Raw genomic sequence first — 18,983 nt, forward strand, 5'->3', positions numbered from 1 at the left:
GAGGAGCAGTGTGGTTTTTGTCCTGGCCGTGGAACAGTGGACCAGCTCTACATCCTCGAGGACCCTGCCGAGGAGTTCGCCCAACCAGTCTACATGTGTTTTGTGGACTTGGAGAAGGCGTTCGACCGTGTCCCTCGGGGAGTCCTGTGGAGGGTGCTTCAGGAGTATGGGGTACCGAACCCCCTGATACGGCCTGTTCGGTCCCTGTACGACCGGAGTCAGAGTTTGGTCCGGTTTTCCACCCAAAAAACAGGACCCGGCAGTAAGTCGGACTCGTTCCCGGTGAGGGTTGGACTCCGCCAAGGCTGCCCTTTGTCGCCGATTCTGTTCATAACCTTTATGGACAGAATTTCTAGGCGCAGCCAAGGCGTAGAGGGGGTCCGGTTTGGTGGCCTCAGTATTGCATCTCTGCTTTTTGCTGATGATGTGGTTCTATTGGCTTCATCAAACCGTGAGCTCCAACTCTCACTGGAGCAGTTCGCAGCCGAGTGTGAAGCGGCTGGGATGAGAATCAGCACCTCCAAATCTGAGACTATGGTCCTCAGTCGGAAAAGGGTGGCATGCCCTCTCCAGGTCGGGGATGAGATCCTGCCCCAAGTGGAGGAGTTAAAGTATCTTGGGGTCTTGTTCACGAGTGAGGGAAGAATGGAACGGGAGATCGACAGACGGATCGGTGCAGCGTCTGCAGTGATGCGGACTTTGTATCGGTCTGTTGTGGTAAAGAAGGAGCTAAGCCGAAAGGCGAAGCTCTCAATTTACCGGTCGATCTTCGTTCCTACCCTCACCTATGGTCATGAGCTGTGGGTCGTGACCGAAAGAACGAGATCCCGGATACAAGCGGCCGAAATGAGTTTCCACCGCAGGGTGTCCGGGCTCTCCCTTAGAGATAGGGTGAGAAGCTCGGTCATCCGGGAGGATCTCAGAGTAGAGCCGCTGCTCCTCCGCATTGAGAGGAGCCAGATGAGGTGGCTGGGGCATCTGATTCGGATGCCTCCCAGACGCCTCCCTGGTGAGGTGTTCCGGGCACGTCCCACCGGGAGGAGACCCCGGGGACGACCCAGGACACGCTGGAGAGACTACGTCCTTCGGCTGGCCTGGGAACGCCTCGGGATCCCTCTGGAAGAGCTGGATGAAGTGGCTGGGGAGAGGGAAGTCTGGGCGTCCCTGCTAAAGCTACTGCCCCTGCGACCTGACCCGGATAAGTGGTAGAAAATGGATGGATGGATGGATAAAGTCCTTGTAAAGGGAAACTCAATGTCTTCTAAACTTGACACACCTGAGTGTGTTATGTGTTATGTGTCATCAGTGTTGGAATCATTCATAAACTCGCCAAGTAAATAAAGATGCTTCAAAACCGTGAAAATTCATGCCATTATCTCAGCTCTCAAACGCCGTGGCCCTATCCACTAAATGCGCGAATGTCGATCCATTGGTAAATCGAAAGCTTCGCCTATCGGCCCGGCTCCTTCTGAACCACAACAGACCGATACAGAGTCTGCATCGCTGCACTGTGGTGACCTCATCCCCAGAGATAGGAGAGCCAAACTCAGAATCCCCAGACTCTGCTTCCTCACAGGAAGGTGTGTCAATGGATTTAAGGTCTTTGAAGTCTTTGGCCCACTGTCTCACAACGTCCCAAATTGAGATTAGCAGCACCCCATCCCCACTATACACAGTGTTGAACTTTCACTGCTTCGCCCTCCTGTGATGTTGTATGGTGGACCAGAATTTCCTCGAAGCCATCCGGAAGTTATCTCCCGTGGCTTCACCGAACGCCTCCCACACACGAGGTTTTGCCTCAGAGACCACCAAACTACATTCCGCTTGGCCTGTCGGTACCCAACAGCTCGGTCCAGAGTCCCACTGGTCAGAAAGGACTTCTTCTTCAGCATGACGGCATCCCTCACTGTGGCCACAGCTCCGATTTGCCGCCTCAGTAATGGAAGCATGGAACATTATGTCCCCCACCTCCCTCAGGACATAAGCAAAGTTCTGCTAGAGGTGGGAGTTGAATCTCCTTCTGACAGGGGACAACACCAGATGTTCCCAGCAGACCCTCACAATACGTTTGCGTCTGCCAGGTCGGACCGGCATCTTCCCCCACCGCCGAAACCAACACATCACCAGGTGGTGATCAGTTGACAGCTCCGCCCGAGTGTCCAGGACAAACGGCTGCAAGTTCAATGACACAACCACAAAGTTCATCATCGAACAGCGACCTGGGGTGTCCTGCTGCCAAGTGCCATTATGTCTGAGCATGGTGTTCGTTATGGACAATACGTGACGAGCACTCGAGTTCAGATCGGGGGACCATTTCTCCCAGTCACGCCCTTCCAGATCTCACTGTAACTGCCCACGTGAACATTGAGTCCCCAAGCAGAACAATTGAGTCCCTGTAGGGGCACCATCAAACACCCACTTCAAGGTCTCCAAAAACATGTTGTTTTTCTGAACTGCTGTTTGGTGCATAGGCACAAACAACAGTCACAGGGATCGGACCGCCAAGGTCCCCTCCTTCGGCCACACTGCACGACCCCCTCAGCTCCTCCCACAGGTGGTGGGCCCCTGGGAAGTGGGAACCACATTCCCTCTTCGAGCCCCACCTACACAGGCCTGGCTCCAGAGAGGGGCCCCGGTGACCTGCATCCAGGCAAGGGAAAACAAGGTCCAAATGTTTTTGTCATCATCGAGGGTCTTTGAGCCATCTGGTCCCTCACCTAGGACCTGTTTGCCATGGGTGACACTGCCAGGGGAATAAAGCCCCCGACAACTTCGCTCCTAGGACCCTTTGGACACACAAACTCCGTCACCATGATAAGGTGACGGCTCAGGGAAGGGTCTCATATTACCCTTAATGTAGCTGTATTTCGAATTGTAAGTGAGCCGGGGGATATTTGGCAGATATTTTGGTTTTGCTGGCACCATCTAGTGACAGCGTATCTAAAGTTTGCTCGTACCTCAAATTTTTGCTTGCAGCACAAAGCAAAAAATAAAAATAAAAAATCAACTGAGTGATGGCATGTAACTCAGAAAACTCCTAAGGTGGTGCACTTGTACAGTATGTCAAGGTATCACTGTAAATTAAAGATGTATATTAGCAATGTGACTGTTTTTTTTTTTAACCCAACAGATTTCAAATTCATCCACCCAAGGCCAGCAAGCGGGCCCTAGGTGACAGCAGCATTTTTCAGTCCTCTGATTGGTTGGTCAGAGCGAGCCAATTTCGACTAATGACTAGATCAGACTATAGGATTTTAGCCCCGATATTTGTCCGATTAGCTATAGCAGCTGATTTCCTACATCGAGCCAGACATATTTTGTACACAATACAATAGAATAGTGTGACATAATCCACGACCAACTCTTTGGCCCTACGATAGCCCTACAACGCCAAAAGGAAAGGTCTAGCAGTTTAGATTTATTTTCCATCCATCCATCCATCCATCCATTTTCGGAGCCGCTTCTCCTCACTAGGGTCGCGGGGGTGCTGGAGCCTATCCCAGCTGTCATCGGGCAGGAGGCGGGGTACACCCCGAACTGGTTGTAGATTTATTTTTTTAATGTATTATTATTTTTTTTATATCTTCCGTGTAGTGTGACATATCAACGGCAACTCTCGGATAGCGCACCTCGACGTCGACCAATGGGCTTGGGTATTGTGACCGGAGCATTGCCTCCCGTGCTTGCCGTTGTCAACATGCTTGCACGCCGTTGTTAACATTTATTCACGCGCACAAACCACTGTTTACCGAAGCTTTAGAGCATGATTCGACAGAACGCCGGCTTGTTTACGTACAACCGTTAATGCTAGCCCTAGCTTGCTAGACTTGTTGCCTGCTTACAAGTGTGTGAACATACCTCAAGCAGTCCTTGAAAGAAGTTTTGTTCTTTTTTAACCTGACACAATACATAGGCGCGGCACGTTGTTGTCATCGCCATGGTAACGAGTGTATCCTTTCACGTTGACCAGTGGCACGTTTTCTGGTTCCGCCTCTCCGACAGTGTTTGATTTGACAAGATAAAGCCCTGTGATCGTAAAAGATGGGATGTGGTGGTATCGGAATTCATGTCATGTCGTGTTGCCACTGTTTGACCGGCAAGATTTCATGCGCAGTAGTCTGACATAGTGCAATCGGGAAAGACAAATTTGTCTTGTAGTCTGATCCAGGCAAAACAAAACATGACTGTGGCAATCTACACACATTGATACATCAGCCTCTCTGGTGGGTATGATGTCTTTTTATTAATTATTTTTAACGTTTTTGTCATTTATTAGATAAATATTGATTTTGAACTGCTTCAGATAATTAGCGCTATTGCTTTTTTTTATAGTGTCGATGGGTTCTACAACTGTGACATGATAGGTGGTAGTAAGAGGTGGATTAAGCTCACACTGAAGGCCTGGCTACCAAAATGTACTGCCCGCCACTGGTATACGATGTTATTCCAACTCATGATATGGTTTAGCAAGTATACATTCTGGGGAGGAAGCACATTTTGCTCTGTGACTAACTGCGAGAGACTCTTGGTGTAGGAATATGGTCATATCCTCTCAAAAAGCCCTGAAGTCAATATTAGTGATGTTGTGCTTCATTGTGTACACTCAGTGGACAGTTCCTCACAACTCATACTCACAATTCACGTCCATTGCCAGACATTTTATATCCTCCAAATGGACACTGTGTGCTGAGAGCGTTGAAGCAGTTTATCCTAAAAAATACACAAAACATTCATTATTACTCTTGTGCATTGGACTCACGGCGTGGAATTCTTGGCCGAAGCAGAATATCATAGCAGCGTTCATGAAGATGGATGGAGGAACATATCATCACCAGCGCGATTGCTATTTTAGCCACCCTCTGGATTTGATAACATAATCCCATTAGTATTTAGCAAACGCAGCTGAAAGTAGTCAGTTGCATATTTGGGAGTTGCTTAACTTCAGCCATCTGGGAAGGACAACATGGAATTATTCAAAGCAGGAGAAATTCAAATGTCAAATAAAGACTTCATTCAGAGGAAATGTCACCATTTGATGCCAGTTTATTGAGGACATTTTAATTAAATGTTTTGAGATTAAGATAAAAATTGTGGGCAGTCATGGTTAAAATAAGACAATTTGTACATTATCATTAAAAAAAAAAAAAAAACAGTAATCTATTGCCCATGATGAATTACACAATCTGACTCCAGACATGATGGATTAAAAGATGTAAAGAGCAACCGTGCGATCACATGATGGGTGCTTCAAATGATACATTTTGTAACATAAATATTTAATTATGTGATCATGTGGAATATTTCTGTATATACCATGAATTATATTATATATATTATACCATTCAGATGAAACCTCCGAAGTCAAACACTCCAAATGTGGTACAGTTTGGAGTTAGACCAGAATTTTCTCGAAAGTTCCACCAAAGAAGGCATAAGAAGTGTAATGATATGAGTATGAGTTAATATATCATTTTCATACATAAATTAATTTTACCAAGAAAATGAGAATGAGTCACTCTTCAAACACCTTACCGTTCCATCTGTTTCTGCCAGGTGTCTTAGAATGTGAGTAGTATTATTTTATTTTAGTTTCATTTTACAAACCCCAATTCCAATGAAGTTGGGACGTTATGTGAAATGTTGATAAAAACAGGATACAAGGATTTACAAATCCTTTTCAACTTTCAAACTGATGAACGTGATAGATTTTTTTTTGTGTGCAAATATTATCATTTTGAATTTGATGCCTGCAACACATTCCAAAAATTAGGACGAGGGCAAAAAAAAAAAAGACTATTAAAGTTGAGGAATGCTAAAAAAATAAAAAAAATAAAAAATAAAAAACACCACCAACAAAACCAACATTGAATATCCATGACCTTCAATTCTTTAGGCGGCACTGCATTAAAAAACTGTATAATTGTGTTAAAGATATTGCCACGTGGGCTCAAGAGCACTTCAGAAAACCATTGTTGATTAACAAGAGTTCATCGCTACATCTACAAATGCAAGTTAAAATTCTACCATGCAGCACGAAAGCCATATATTAACAACACCCAGAAACGCTGCCAGCCGGCTTCTCTGAAGCCGAGCTCATCTGAGATGGACTGACGCAAAGTGGAAAAAGTCTGCTGTGGTCTGACGAGTCCACATTTCAAATTGTTTTTGGACATCATGGACTTCCTCTCCTCTGAGTCAAAGAGGAAAAGAACTGTCTGGATTGTCACCAGTGCAAAGTTCAAAAGCAAATATCTGTGTGTTAGTGTCCATGGTATGGGCATCTTCATTATCTTCCTCTTCATCTTGCACATCTGTGAAGGCACCATTAATGCTGAAAGGTTTCGGAGCAATATATGCTGCCATCCAAGCAACGTCTTTTTCGGGGACGTCGAGACAATGCCAAACCACATTCTGCACGTTACAATGGCGTGGCTTCGTAGCAAAAGAGTGTGAGTACAAGACCAGACCTGTTTCCCATTGAAAATATCTCTGGCACACAGTTCTCTCTCTCTCTGCTAAATTGTTCTGTCTTTGCACATTTTCAACACTTATCTTCGAACATATTTACTGTAATTAGAAAAAAAAAACATGGAAATTAGTTTACAGGCACTTTAAGCATTATAAATAGTGATGCCACGGCGAGCATGGGAGAGAAGTTAAACTTTAGAAGAGTACCGTAACGCTACATATTGCCTCCAAGTTGTGTAACACACTATTACATACTGTCCGGACTAGTTGTAATAGGGTCGACTAGGTTTCTCATCCGCAAAGTGACTCCTGTGGCAAATGTTTTGATAATTTAAAGGTCTCGCCAGGCATCCAAGGCAATCACAGCCTGTCACATATTTCTATCCTATCACACCCAACCCCCCATGTTCTCCCATCTCATTTTGTCCATGGTGGCCTGAAACGGGGCTGCCGTGGCCACCGGAAGCATAGTATAAACGTAGCTTTAGCTAGGGGAGGATCGCAGTCAAGTATGATAAGTGGTGAAAAATGTTTGGCTCATGTTGGATTGTAGCTAAAAATCTACCCTGAGCCACAGCCATCTGCACATAATTACCCAAGGAAAACTCAACAATTATGGATGAAATCAAGAAGAAACATTTTATCGCCATTTCATTACAAAATGAAATGAAGGTGTCAATTTACATATACAATTGCGTTGTAGTCGTGTGTTGTTGTGTTCTGTTGGTGTGTTTTACATCGACAACGCCTACACCGGAGGGTAGAAAATAAAAATAAAAAAAAAAACAGGAAAAGAAACATTTCTTGTGTAATGATAGAGAAATGGCTCGTGGCCAGTATACAGTTAGTGAGGGCCAAGTGTGTAAAGGGCAGATACGGCCTGCAGGAGAGGAGTGAAGGAGTGGAGCAGTAAAAGAAACTTACCAGACAGTGCCAGCCTGCATGGCTGTAGATATGGTCATGGCTTTGTTGATGTCACTTGTGAACACCGCAGCAGCCAAACCGTAGTGTGTGTTGTTGGCCCGCTCGATCACTTCCTCCACCGTTTTGAACTTCATAATCTGCTGTACTGGTCCAAAAATCTGCAAAGCATTTCAGAACATACACATGGCTCACTCGGAGTTTTTAATTGTGATTGACTGTAATGTTACGTCCGCCAAGGCAGCGATGTTTTCACCGCAGTTTGATTGTCTGTTAGCAAAAATATGCAAAAACTACTTTTCCACGAAACGTAGTGGAGGGATAGGGCATAGCCCAAGGAAGAACTCGTTCATCCTTTTATTCCACTATTTAAAACACTTTGTTTTTTAAAAATTTTTTACTCTGACTTCATGTTTTTTGAAAGTTTTGAATTTAACATGTTTTTATTATTTTATCATAATTAACAGCAACTTGATATCCATTGTCAAATGGGACCAAAATGTATTACACCATACCAATTCTTTGTGTGCATATTATATATGTAGTGACCTTTTTTTTTTAATCAGCAATTTTTGAAGTGTTGTTGAGCAAACATTTTAGGATCCAATAATAAGGTCATCTAGTTTCTTATTATTTATCATATGCAAAAGACATTGCATGTATTTTTAAAACAAGTACATTACTGCAGATACAGCTTTGTTGTCATCAAATATTATATATCATCACTGTGACAATCAACGTGGAGACAGACAAATAGTATTGATGACATGAAATTGACCATATCAGGACATACAACGTTTCCGCCCGACAGCGATGATATACTTTAGGTGTACCTCTTCTCTGGCAATTCGCATGTCATCCCTCACGCCGGAGAACACGGTGGGCTCAATGAAGAAGCCCTTCACGCCCAGAGCTTTGCCTCCACACTCCAGCTTGGCACCTTCACTGATGCCACTCTGGATGAACTCCAATACGCGATTCTGATGCTCCCGACTGATCTGCGAACAGAAGAGATGCGCAGCTAAAGTTGAGGAGGTAGGATTTCCCCCAAAATACACGCCCCGATCAAAATTTGAGTTTGCTTTCTCACCTGTGGCCCCTGCTCTGCGGTGGGATCAAATGGGCTGCCCACCGTCCTCCTCTGGGCTCTTTCCACACTCCTGCGGACAAACTCTTCATATATGGGCTCCTCCACAAAAACGCGCGAGCCTGCGGTGCAACACTGGCCAGCGTTGAAGAACACGCCCTGGTGGGCCTGTTCAACAGCCAGATCCACTGGGGGAAGAGCAGGTCACCAATAAAAGGTCATGAAAAGCTTGATTCACATTCTTTGGTTCAGGATAACAAGACCCACAGAGTTGGAAAAATGAATGTAACAGAAATCGTCACATTTGCACTGTAAACATAATTTTTGTCTGAGTCTGTGCAAATGTGGCACCTGAGAGACAAGACCCTGCTGCTACGCACAAAGTTTACGGACCCCCGTGATTTATGGGTCTCGGCAAAAGCACCCGACTGAGTCTGGGTCTATTTTCCTGATTTACAGACCTCAGCGAGACTCTCTTACGGCTGTTGAAAGCTTTTGAACGCCTCGCCTCGCCCAGTTTGCTGAGCCTCATCCATTCAACACCATCCAATATTAGGTTTCTCACACATTGTGCATACTTCTTTGGATTGAAGGTCCAGAGAACAGAACTCAGGGGTTGAAGTGTTAAGAAAGCTGGGGAATATAAATATTTTGGTTTGTTTGTTTATAACTATGGAGTGACTTCCAGGGTTCCAGGATGCAAGAGGATACCATTTTTGATTCTGAGACCTGTCATGAGTCAAAAAAGAGGAGATAAATTCCTTTAACAAAAGTCGTACCAGCGCCTTAAAACACTGTTGCCCAATAAATACACTGGTGTACGGGTTTGAGTCGGCAACTGTATTATGTCCAATTCAACTGCTTTTGGCCGTGCTGTTTTAAAACAAATTACATCAAAGTTTTGTGGAAATTCTTGTGGTATTTCCCCCCCCCCATAATTTTTGTAACAAACCATGATCAAAACACATCTTCACACACTTGCCCCCCCCCCCCACCCCCCAAAAAAAAAGTACAATTGAGAAAAACTTTACTTGTAAACTTACAGTCTGCATCTGCAAATATGATGTTTGGATTCTTGCCTCCCAGCTCCAGCGTCACTCTCTTCAGGTTAGTCTTCCCGGCTGCTTCTTGAATCAGTTTGCCAACCTAAAGGGAAGAAAAAAATATCAACTTACTCATCGTGACTCCTCTTCATTATAGCAAGTGGAGTCGTTTAATCCCTTCAGTAGCTACCATGATGAGTTCTGGAGGTAGTAAAGAAATATTTGTGAGGAGGGAGGAAACAGGAACAACGTGTGGGTGGCTGCTTGCTTGTCTGCTCACCATAAGAGAGAAGTAGAGTGCTCATGTATCAGTAGGGAGGTTTCCTTTGTAATTCTAGTATACGACTTTTCGCATACAAGTGTGTAATACAGTCATTTATTTAATGAACAATGGAACTTGAAAGCGGTTTATGAGTGCAAGTAACTCATGTTGGGTTGGTCTCCACTACGGAGAAACACTCCCTGACTACTTCATCAGGTATACCTGCAGTTGTCGCTAGTAGGATGGAGTACAAGAGCTATTTGGGAAAAAATATATATAATAAACAGTCAACCTTTACAACAATAACAATGCTTAGTTTGGATTGAAATCAAAGCCTTATTGAGTTGCACGAGGGAGGCAAAAATATTACAAACACCACTGCAAACTACAACCACAAGAATAAACGCTTTGTTAAATTAATACTGCTCTGATTGTGTCAATCATATATGAGCATTATTGTCTTTGTAAAGGCAGATTTGCTGTCATTGGATCTGGCCAGCGTGTATTTGCCCTGGCAAGTGAAGCAAAAGTAAACAGTTATTTTATCCAAGAAACCCACCTCTGTAAACAAAAGACATTCTCTCAGTATGGTTCCTCAACAGTCAGGTGCGCGTTGTTGGCGCTGCAGCACAAGTGTAATCAGACAGCACAACATTTGCCTTGGACTCATGTGTCTTTGATCATCGTAGTGGCTGACTAAGGGGAGGCTAGCGTAAACACAGCGTGCTGAGCTGCCGGACTCGCCCACGAGGAGTCACAGCCTCACGTGAGTCGCCGCAGGGGGAGTCCAACCCAAATCCACCTGCAGCCACACACAGCGCTGCACCAAACTGCACTCAGCGAGGAGATGGTCCTCTCTCTCCGTGATATCCCGCTACTACTTTTGCGGTGACTCACTGTCTGGGCATGGGCAGCTTCTGACAGCACTGGCTCTTTTCCACACTAATTGACTCCAGATCACACGAAACAACAGGAAAATGTGTAGGAAGAAAAACACACTAGCCACTCACAAGGGAAATGTTCAATCAAGACAGTATAATTAAAAACCAAAAATATGTTTTTCTTACTAGGTGCCTCGATGAGAGATTGCGTGAGAGGGAAAACAGGTTGTAGGACATCTTATAACCTGTCTATTTCTGTTCAACAGTTGGACATGGACTTGGCCGTTGTTTTTCCCATCCATCCATTTTCTATCACGCTTGTCCCCATTAGGGTCAAGGGTGAGCTGTAGCCTATCCCAGCTGACTTTGGGCAAGAGGCGCGGTACAAACAACCATGCACACGCACTTTCACACCTCAAGGCAACTGCCGAACGTGCATTTTTTTGGGGAAGAAGCCGGAGTACCCGGAGAAATCCTACACAGGAACGGGGAGGTCATATAAACATACGCACAGAAAGGCTGGAGCTGAGATTCAAACCCCAAGTAGTGGTGAGCACATCTGGCTCACAGGCGAGAGCTTCTGGGTTCCAGTCTCTGCTCAGGCCTTCCTGTGTGGAGTTTGCATGTTCACCCCTTCTCGTGCGGGTTTTCTTCCGGGTATGCCAGCTTCCTCCCACGTTCCAAAGACGCTAAATTGTCCAGAGTTGCAAAAGTGAGAGAGAATGGTTGTTGGTCTTTGCTGTATGTGTCCAGGGTGTACCCTGTCTCTTTCCCAAAGTCATCTGCAACCATACTGAGGACAGATGCTATACGTAGATTTCGATCATGTGATCGGTACTCGTTTATCCGCCATGTTGGAGGTCCATACTAGGAGGATAAGCTACTGTAGACTTGAAATGGAAACACTAATAGACCGATTCGTGTTCATTTTCATTCATTTGTTTTTTTCTGTATTACCCTAATCATTTAGCATCAACTGTGTGATAGATTTTCAAGCTCCTTAGAAGTGCTATATTCTGTTAACAAAAATGTTAACAGAATATAGAGAAACTCTGAATGCCTCTGGCAAAGACACGAGACAATGTTAGTGGCCATGATGAACGACTACCATTTGCACCGTTTCTCACACTCGTGGTCCTGGCAATGGAGTCAGCAAAAAGCATTATGGGTACCCAGAATACATTCCTGTGATGTTTTAAACTACAGTTGCGTAGTTGTAGAAAATCAAGCTAAACATTGCTCTTTACTTGCGTTTGCTACTGTCGATATTGTTATGAGTGTGTGCATTAGCTATTTGTCAGCCTTAGGTTGGTATTTGTGTTTTTTTTGTATAATATATATATATATATATATATATATATATATATATATATATATATATATATATATATATATATCATTTTTATGTGTGTGTATGTGTGTGTGCGTGTAAGAAATCTGTGTTACTTAACGGTACTCAACTAAAATGTAAACTTTGAAAATGGACATATGTCGTATGTGCGTGTGTGTACAATATGTAACATACATTTTTGAACGTTGCTATGCATTGCATAAGTGTTCAGAACAAACATATGTGTAGACTGGGTATCTGGCTGGAGTGTGATAAGCTCTGCTGATTTGCGAAAGCCACAATCTTTTCCTTGACAAATGTTCAGTCTTCCTACCCTGATTCAAAATTGGTGTCGGCAAACGGTGAATTGAGACTTTGTCCCTCCCACCTGCATTGTTGCAGCTGTGCAGTATTTCAGCTTTTTTGACCGTGGCTTTCAAATGGCTATATTATTCAATTCAATTCCATTATATTCTCCAATTCAATTATCCATTCTATTCTACCGATATTCACAGTATCTATTCAAACATTCAATAGGTACAAGAACAAAACATGGCGTAGACCCTCCAGCATGGGCTCTGCGGCTGTGACCAGTGGTACGTGGCATCAACTCGAAAACTCGAAAAGATGGATGGATGAAAAATGTTGCTCTCATATGCTGCAGTGTGTCTAGCTCCAAGCTTAAGAGGGTGCCCAAAAGTGGTCTCCTTCTTTCCGTAGCTTCTGGTGAAAACAAGTCGTATCTGCTCTTGATGAAGCTTTACAGTCTGTCTGTGCTTGTGGAACTGCGGCCTTTTGGCTTGTTTTATGTAGGGGCTTATCAAAGGGCCGCTAACAACGCATACCTGTGCATACCCCTAGAGTCAAAACAGACTTTATAGACTATAATCCAAACAGGACACGGCTCATTTGACAAAAGGGGCTGGTGAAATACAGGCTGGCAACATGAAAACATTTATTCTGCTTTTGGTTTACTGTAAAAGCTTTTATCACAGGGTTAGTATGCAGTTGGATATGTATTAATAGTGTCCAGGAGAGGAATTTGCTGAGTTGCCAAAGAATGCAGTTGGATCCATTCGCTAACATGGTATGTACTTTGATGATTTAGCTTGCCATGAACTGCTTCCCAATCATGTAAACTACAATAGTGCGGGAATGTCCTGTGGAGGGTTAACAGAGGAGGACCAGTGTTTTAGACAGATGTGCTTGTATACTCTTGACAGAGCAAATATGTGCATGTGCAAGATAAAATCAGAGATGCCGGCCAAAAAGGAATAATGACAGGGCTCGCCGTTTATATAAGACTCCATTTGTTTGTCATTTAAGTTCCGATGCAGGCACAATATCCTCTAATTACCCAGCATGCTCCCCTGTGTTGCACATGTTGGTCACTTTGTCAATATTAGCTGTCCTTCCACATCCAAACATACCTCTGTCGAGCCTGTGAACGCCACTTTGTCGATGCCCATGTGCGAAGCGATCGCTGCTCCCGCCGTTGGCCCGAATCCCGGCAAAATATTGACGACTCCCGGTGGAAAGCCGGCCTGTCAAAACAATATGAGAGGAAACAAGCCTTAGCGGAGATGACAGCAGAGCCAAGTAAAACCACAGGCAGCGCGGGAGAATCCGGACCCAACCCAACCTCCCAACCAGCAGAAAACGTCAAGAGAGGAAGGACACAGACGGATAGTCTCCAGATTTGCAGGATGAGATAGAGCAGGATAATATTGTTCTAATCTCATCATCATCGTACTTGTGATCTGCACACAAGTGGACATGCTAATCCTGTTGTCAGGCACATCAAGGATGACATTTATTACTTCCTTTTCTCATTTTACTTGATTCTGTTCAGAGCTTTGCTACTTTGTCACTACGTTGGTTGGATCGCCACTTAAATCTGTACTATGGATACTGCTTATCGATCCGATTCTTTTATCGATTTGGTGAGGGAAAGAAATCATACAAATGATATGAAAGCATCATCGATGTCATTATCATGATATACAGTATATCATTGTATGATATGAGAATGCAAGAGATGTTTTTCGATGTTGTGCGATCTGGACAATTTTAATCCCCGATAACGATATATATCCCAATATAAGTTTTTTTTCCCTCAAAATGATGTGAAATTAATGTCTATTGTCTCTGATATTTACCCATTTATATGAAGAACACATTGTATATAGGAAAAAACAACAATGAAATGGATCCAAAAAAAAAAAGTTCAATAAAACTCATCCAGTGGAAAAATACCATTCAAAGTAATGGGTTAACAATTACGCAATATCACACGTGAGAGAGTGACGTTGTACTCACCAAACTTTTTGAAACTGAGAGCTACTTCTTGGGTACTGATTAATGTGAAGGCCTACTCCGAAAGTTTGATTTACACTTCTGAGGCTGCTTCAGGCTCACTACATGTCAGCTATATGTTATTCATAGTACAGCTATAAATAACGATTATTTTTGTAATAGATTCAACTGATTATTATTTTTTTCCCCTAAGTTGATTATGATTTGGTTACTAGTTTGGTCTGTAACATGTCAGAAAATAGGGGGAAATGTTTTCCAACGTAAAACCAGATGTTTGCAAATGTCTTATTTTGATTAAACACAGTTAATCAGTCTGCTTGCATGGACGACGACAGAAATCAGAGCCTATTTACTATTGAGAGGCTGAAATCAGAGGATTTGGACAATCTTAAGGTAAACAATAACTCTGAACAATTAATCGATTCTCAAAACAGCTGTCGATGAATTTAATACTTGATTAGTTGTCGATTAATCGATTAATTGTTGCACCTCTGGTGTACACTGTTGTTGTGTACATTGAAATTTAGTTTAATGTACAATGTTGTTTCCATCCATGCCTGGAGTATTACTCAAATCAAGGATTATTGTCTTTGTATAGGTGGAAATTTTAACACGGCTCTTGTGTTAAATCTCACTGGATGTGCAGTGATATACGTTTGCAAGAAAAAGTCTGAAACTTTGATCTGATCAGTCACAACAATAAACAGTTTCTTTAAACTGCACAAACAATACGGTTTCCATGTTTTTAGTGAACACAACATATACACGTCACAGTGCAGAGGGGAATAAGCATGTGACCTGAACTGTGGATTTAATAAGTGGTTGACCCTCTTTTGGCAGTAATAACTTCAAGCAAATGTTTTCTATAATCGCAGATCAGATCTGCACAACGGTCAGGGTGATTTGTGGACCATTCCTCTTTCTAAAACTCTTTCAGTTCTTTTCTTTCAGCAATATTCTTAGGATGTCTGGTGTGAATCGTTCTACTGAGGTCGTGTCACAGAATCTCAATTGGGTTGTGACGGTGTCAGGACTCTGACAGGGCCATTCCTAAAGGCGTATTTGAAGCCTTTTATGTCGACGCCATTCTGCTGTTCATTTAATTCTGTGCTTTGGTTTTCCTGTTGCATCACACATCTTTTACGCTTCAGTTGGCAGACAGATGTTCGTAAGTTCTCCTGCAAAACATCTTCATTAATAATTGGAAATCATTTTTCCATCGATGATAGCAATCCGTCCAAGCACTGAGCAGGTAGAGCAGCCCGAACCATTACGCCCCCTTTACCATACTTCATAGTAAGGACCAGTGTGTTCGTATCAAACAACTGACATATGGTTTATTCTGTCCTCACAATAGTTTGCCAGTAGTGCTGTGGGACATCCAGATGCTCCTTTTCAAAATTCAGACCCATTGCAATGCTTTTCGTGGACAACAGTGGCCTCCTTCGTAGTGTCTTCCCAAGACATCCATTCTTGTTTAATGCTTACAGAGTTAGGGTTAGAGTCTTAGAATTCACGTACTCTTAAGTGCTGTGTGTACACCAGGAAGGCGCCAGATCGTTGCTCTTGTTATTCTGTTTGTAGCCATTTGCGTCCTGTCTCGCTCCAGTAATATTTTGTAGTATTTATTCTTTTTTTTTTTTTTTGGTCCCTGTTCCAATGGGTTTTGGCGTCTTCCTGGTGATCCTCGTTGTTTCCTCTTAGTCTTATTCTAGTCAGTTTTTTTTTTTTGTATTTAAGAGTTTTATATCCTACTTTAGTTTTTATTTTTCAATAAAGACTATAGAATTATCCCGTACGCTCTGTTACTGCATTGGGGTCCTCCAGTCAGAAACCGTAACTGCATTATATTGTATTAAAAAACAACAACATTGTAATAACATAATTAAATACAATGTAAAGAATGAAACACTTTGTGCACCGTTGTACGTTACCTCCTTGACAAGTGCCGCCATGTAGAGGCAGGTGAGCGGCGTCTGCTCAGCAGGTTTGAGGACAACAGTATTTCCGCATGCCAGCGCCGGCCCCAGCTTCCATGCCGTCATCATCAGCGGGAAGTTCCACTGTGCGTGACACACACACACACACACACACACACACACACACACACACACACAGGAAAAAGACGAAATGCATTAGAATGAGGCGCTGGGTGGTCACAAGTCAAGCACAATAAGTCATCGCTCTCCAGTCAGTTACTCTCCCTTTCAGTCTGTCTAAACATAGTCAAGTGAGAGAATGTTATCTTCCCCCTGCATTATGGCCGAGTGTTGGACTTGCAAACCGTGCAAGGGAGCGCCGCGCACCTTACTCAACAAATACCGACTGTCTGAGACTTAGAAAACCCAGCACTTTCTCGATTATTCAGTGCTGTAGCTGAAATGTGAGTTGAATTCATTCCGTGACCATGCTTGTAACTTAAAACTTCTATCGCAAATCATCTTTCCCCATTGAAATGAATGGAAATGCCATTAATCGGTTCCAGCCTTCCCCTCCAAAAACAAAAAGTTGTTTTTAATAAGGAAAATAGCACTCTATAATATAGTACTTTATAAAAGCATTGAGTAGTAACAATCAAATAGAATGTAAATAATTAAACAGTTTATGCATCACAATTTTAATCCAATTAATTGTGTGGCACCATTGTTATGCTCCGTTGCTTGTAAAAACTCAACTATCGATGCTAACATTTAACATGTCAGTGACATTTTGCACTGTTTGTTAGCATTCCGCTGAGCTAAAACACGTGTAGTTCTTTTTGCTTCTGTTTTGAGTAAATGTCAACTGGAAGTGACATTAAAACGCTTGAAGCATCTTTTTTTTCTTCAATATTTGCCAAACTGCCGCTTATTGTCAAGTGAGTTGAATTGAGTTCACTGCCACCCTACAGCACTTGTATCTCAAGTTACCACTGTATCTTGCTTAAAAGCCTATTTGTATCAGGATGCCTGTCACTTGCAGAGATTGTTATACTCACAGGAATAATTTGTCCGCAAACTCCAATGGGCTCATATCTGGTAAATGTCAGATACTCTCCATCTGTGGAAGAACACACGCACACACACGCACAAAGAGCAAACAAGTTTATTCAACCCCGGATTTGGTTTAAGCGGTGAGACATATGAAAATGGTCAGTCCGTGTTGCCCCTCCGTGCTCGTTTGTAAATGAATCCACCCACAACACTCCCGCTTCCTCTTACCCCTGTGAGAGATTACGTTGTGAACAACACAAGGCATGTGTCTAACTGTTTTAAGGTCATGGACATGGTGTCATTCTGGAAAGGTTCTCTCATTCCTCTTGCATTACTTGAGGGTGTGCCACTTTCAGCAAACAATTGATTTTGGGAAATGTGTGTATAAATTTTCTCAAACAGTCCTCAGATGACACCTTGCCTCAATATACATTTGGACTGGAATGATCAATGGCGAACGTGGTTTAAATCATGGGAAAATAGCATGAGGAGAAAACCCAAAACATGCTGTTGTTATTTGGGGAATAAGCAATTGGACGCGTGCTGGTTGCTTTACTTCATTTTGGAAGATGAGAGTGTAAACTGTACGGACAAATGTACTGAAAATAGGGACGACGCCCATTCGTTTCACAGTGTCTGTGTTGATCAGCATAATATTAGCAAAAGCCCAAAGGCGTGTTGTTGACGGTTGTGTCCGGCTCCTCATGCCGACAGATGTCCAAATACGAGCACTTAGATCATTCAGGCCTCGGGAATACCTTTGTTTGTTTTCTCTGGATGTCTACGAAAGGAATAAAGATTAAACTAAAGCCCTGGGAAAGAGCTCACTGTGGTTGATTTGGCAGCTGAGTACAAGAGAAGCTTTGAGAGGGACAATACAGCGGTATCAGGAGGTTTCCCAAGTCCTTTCTTATTCTCCCCCCCCTTTTTTTTTTTGTGCGGCCTGTTGAAACAGACTGCCAACTTTCCCTTTTTACACCCCCGGACTCATCCCATTCACCGGCATGTGAGGAGCGACACTGGCGGCAGCCTCCTCGGGACAATAAATGTTTGCCTTTGCGTTGATTTTTACTTTGATAGCTCACTTTACCAGACGTAAGCTTCGCTTCGTCATCTGCAAAAAGGACACCACGAGACGACAAAATCGAATGTCTTGCCGAATTAAGATTGCTACAAAACCTTCGTAAAATTCCATACTAGTAATGCATGGTTGTAGACATCATCCATTTTCATGATGCTCTACCTCTGTTTCCCAACCTTTTTTCAACCAAGGCACCCATTTTCTTATCCTCATTGGGATCGCGGGTGAGCTGGAGCTGACTTTGGGCAAGAGATGGGTACACCCTGAACTGGTCACTGAAATAATGATGACCTTGTCTCATTGTACTCACAAACTGACTTATTCAGTTTGCAATCTGGGCCTGTTTAATTGAACACCTAGATGACATACAATGGTGTTAGTATAAGACAGATGGATGTACTGTTCACTAAGATGTCTCTATCTGCTCATCAGTAGAACACTAATATTAGTCGTTCTTCGCAGAGGATAAAGAATATATGACTGCGAGTACTGTGATATTGTCTGTCTACATGTGTTGCTGCACTGTTTTGTTCAATCTATTGCTTAAAGGGTTATAGCACCACGAAAAAATAGATATGCTAATGAGTGTTAGCATTAAGCTAGTGGACTGAAGGGCTAAGCT

At 43.1% G+C, this 18,983-nt stretch overlaps 1 protein-coding gene across 1 annotated transcript in view; it reads right to left on the minus strand.

Moving 5' to 3' along the window:
• The window catches only part of aldh1a2 (aldehyde dehydrogenase 1 family, member A2), a 41,383-nt gene that overhangs the window by 3,525 nt on the left and 18,875 nt on the right, over window positions 1–18,983 (minus strand). The window contains exons 5-12 of the mRNA XM_061703392.1: window positions 17,286–17,347; window positions 16,243–16,371; window positions 13,423–13,536; window positions 9,520–9,622; window positions 8,480–8,664; window positions 8,223–8,387; window positions 7,393–7,550; window positions 4,636–4,710 (exon numbers count right to left, since the gene is read on the minus strand). Coding sequence (XP_061559376.1) covers window positions 4,636–4,710; window positions 7,393–7,550; window positions 8,223–8,387; window positions 8,480–8,664; window positions 9,520–9,622; window positions 13,423–13,536; window positions 16,243–16,371; window positions 17,286–17,347 — 991 coding nt within the window. The remainder of the gene's footprint in view (window positions 1–4,635; window positions 4,711–7,392; window positions 7,551–8,222; window positions 8,388–8,479; window positions 8,665–9,519; window positions 9,623–13,422; window positions 13,537–16,242; window positions 16,372–17,285; window positions 17,348–18,983) is intronic.

Source organism: Phycodurus eques, chromosome 2, assembly GCF_024500275.1.
Source record: "Phycodurus eques isolate BA_2022a chromosome 2, UOR_Pequ_1.1, whole genome shotgun sequence".
NCBI lineage: Eukaryota > Metazoa > Chordata > Actinopteri > Syngnathiformes > Syngnathidae > Phycodurus > Phycodurus eques.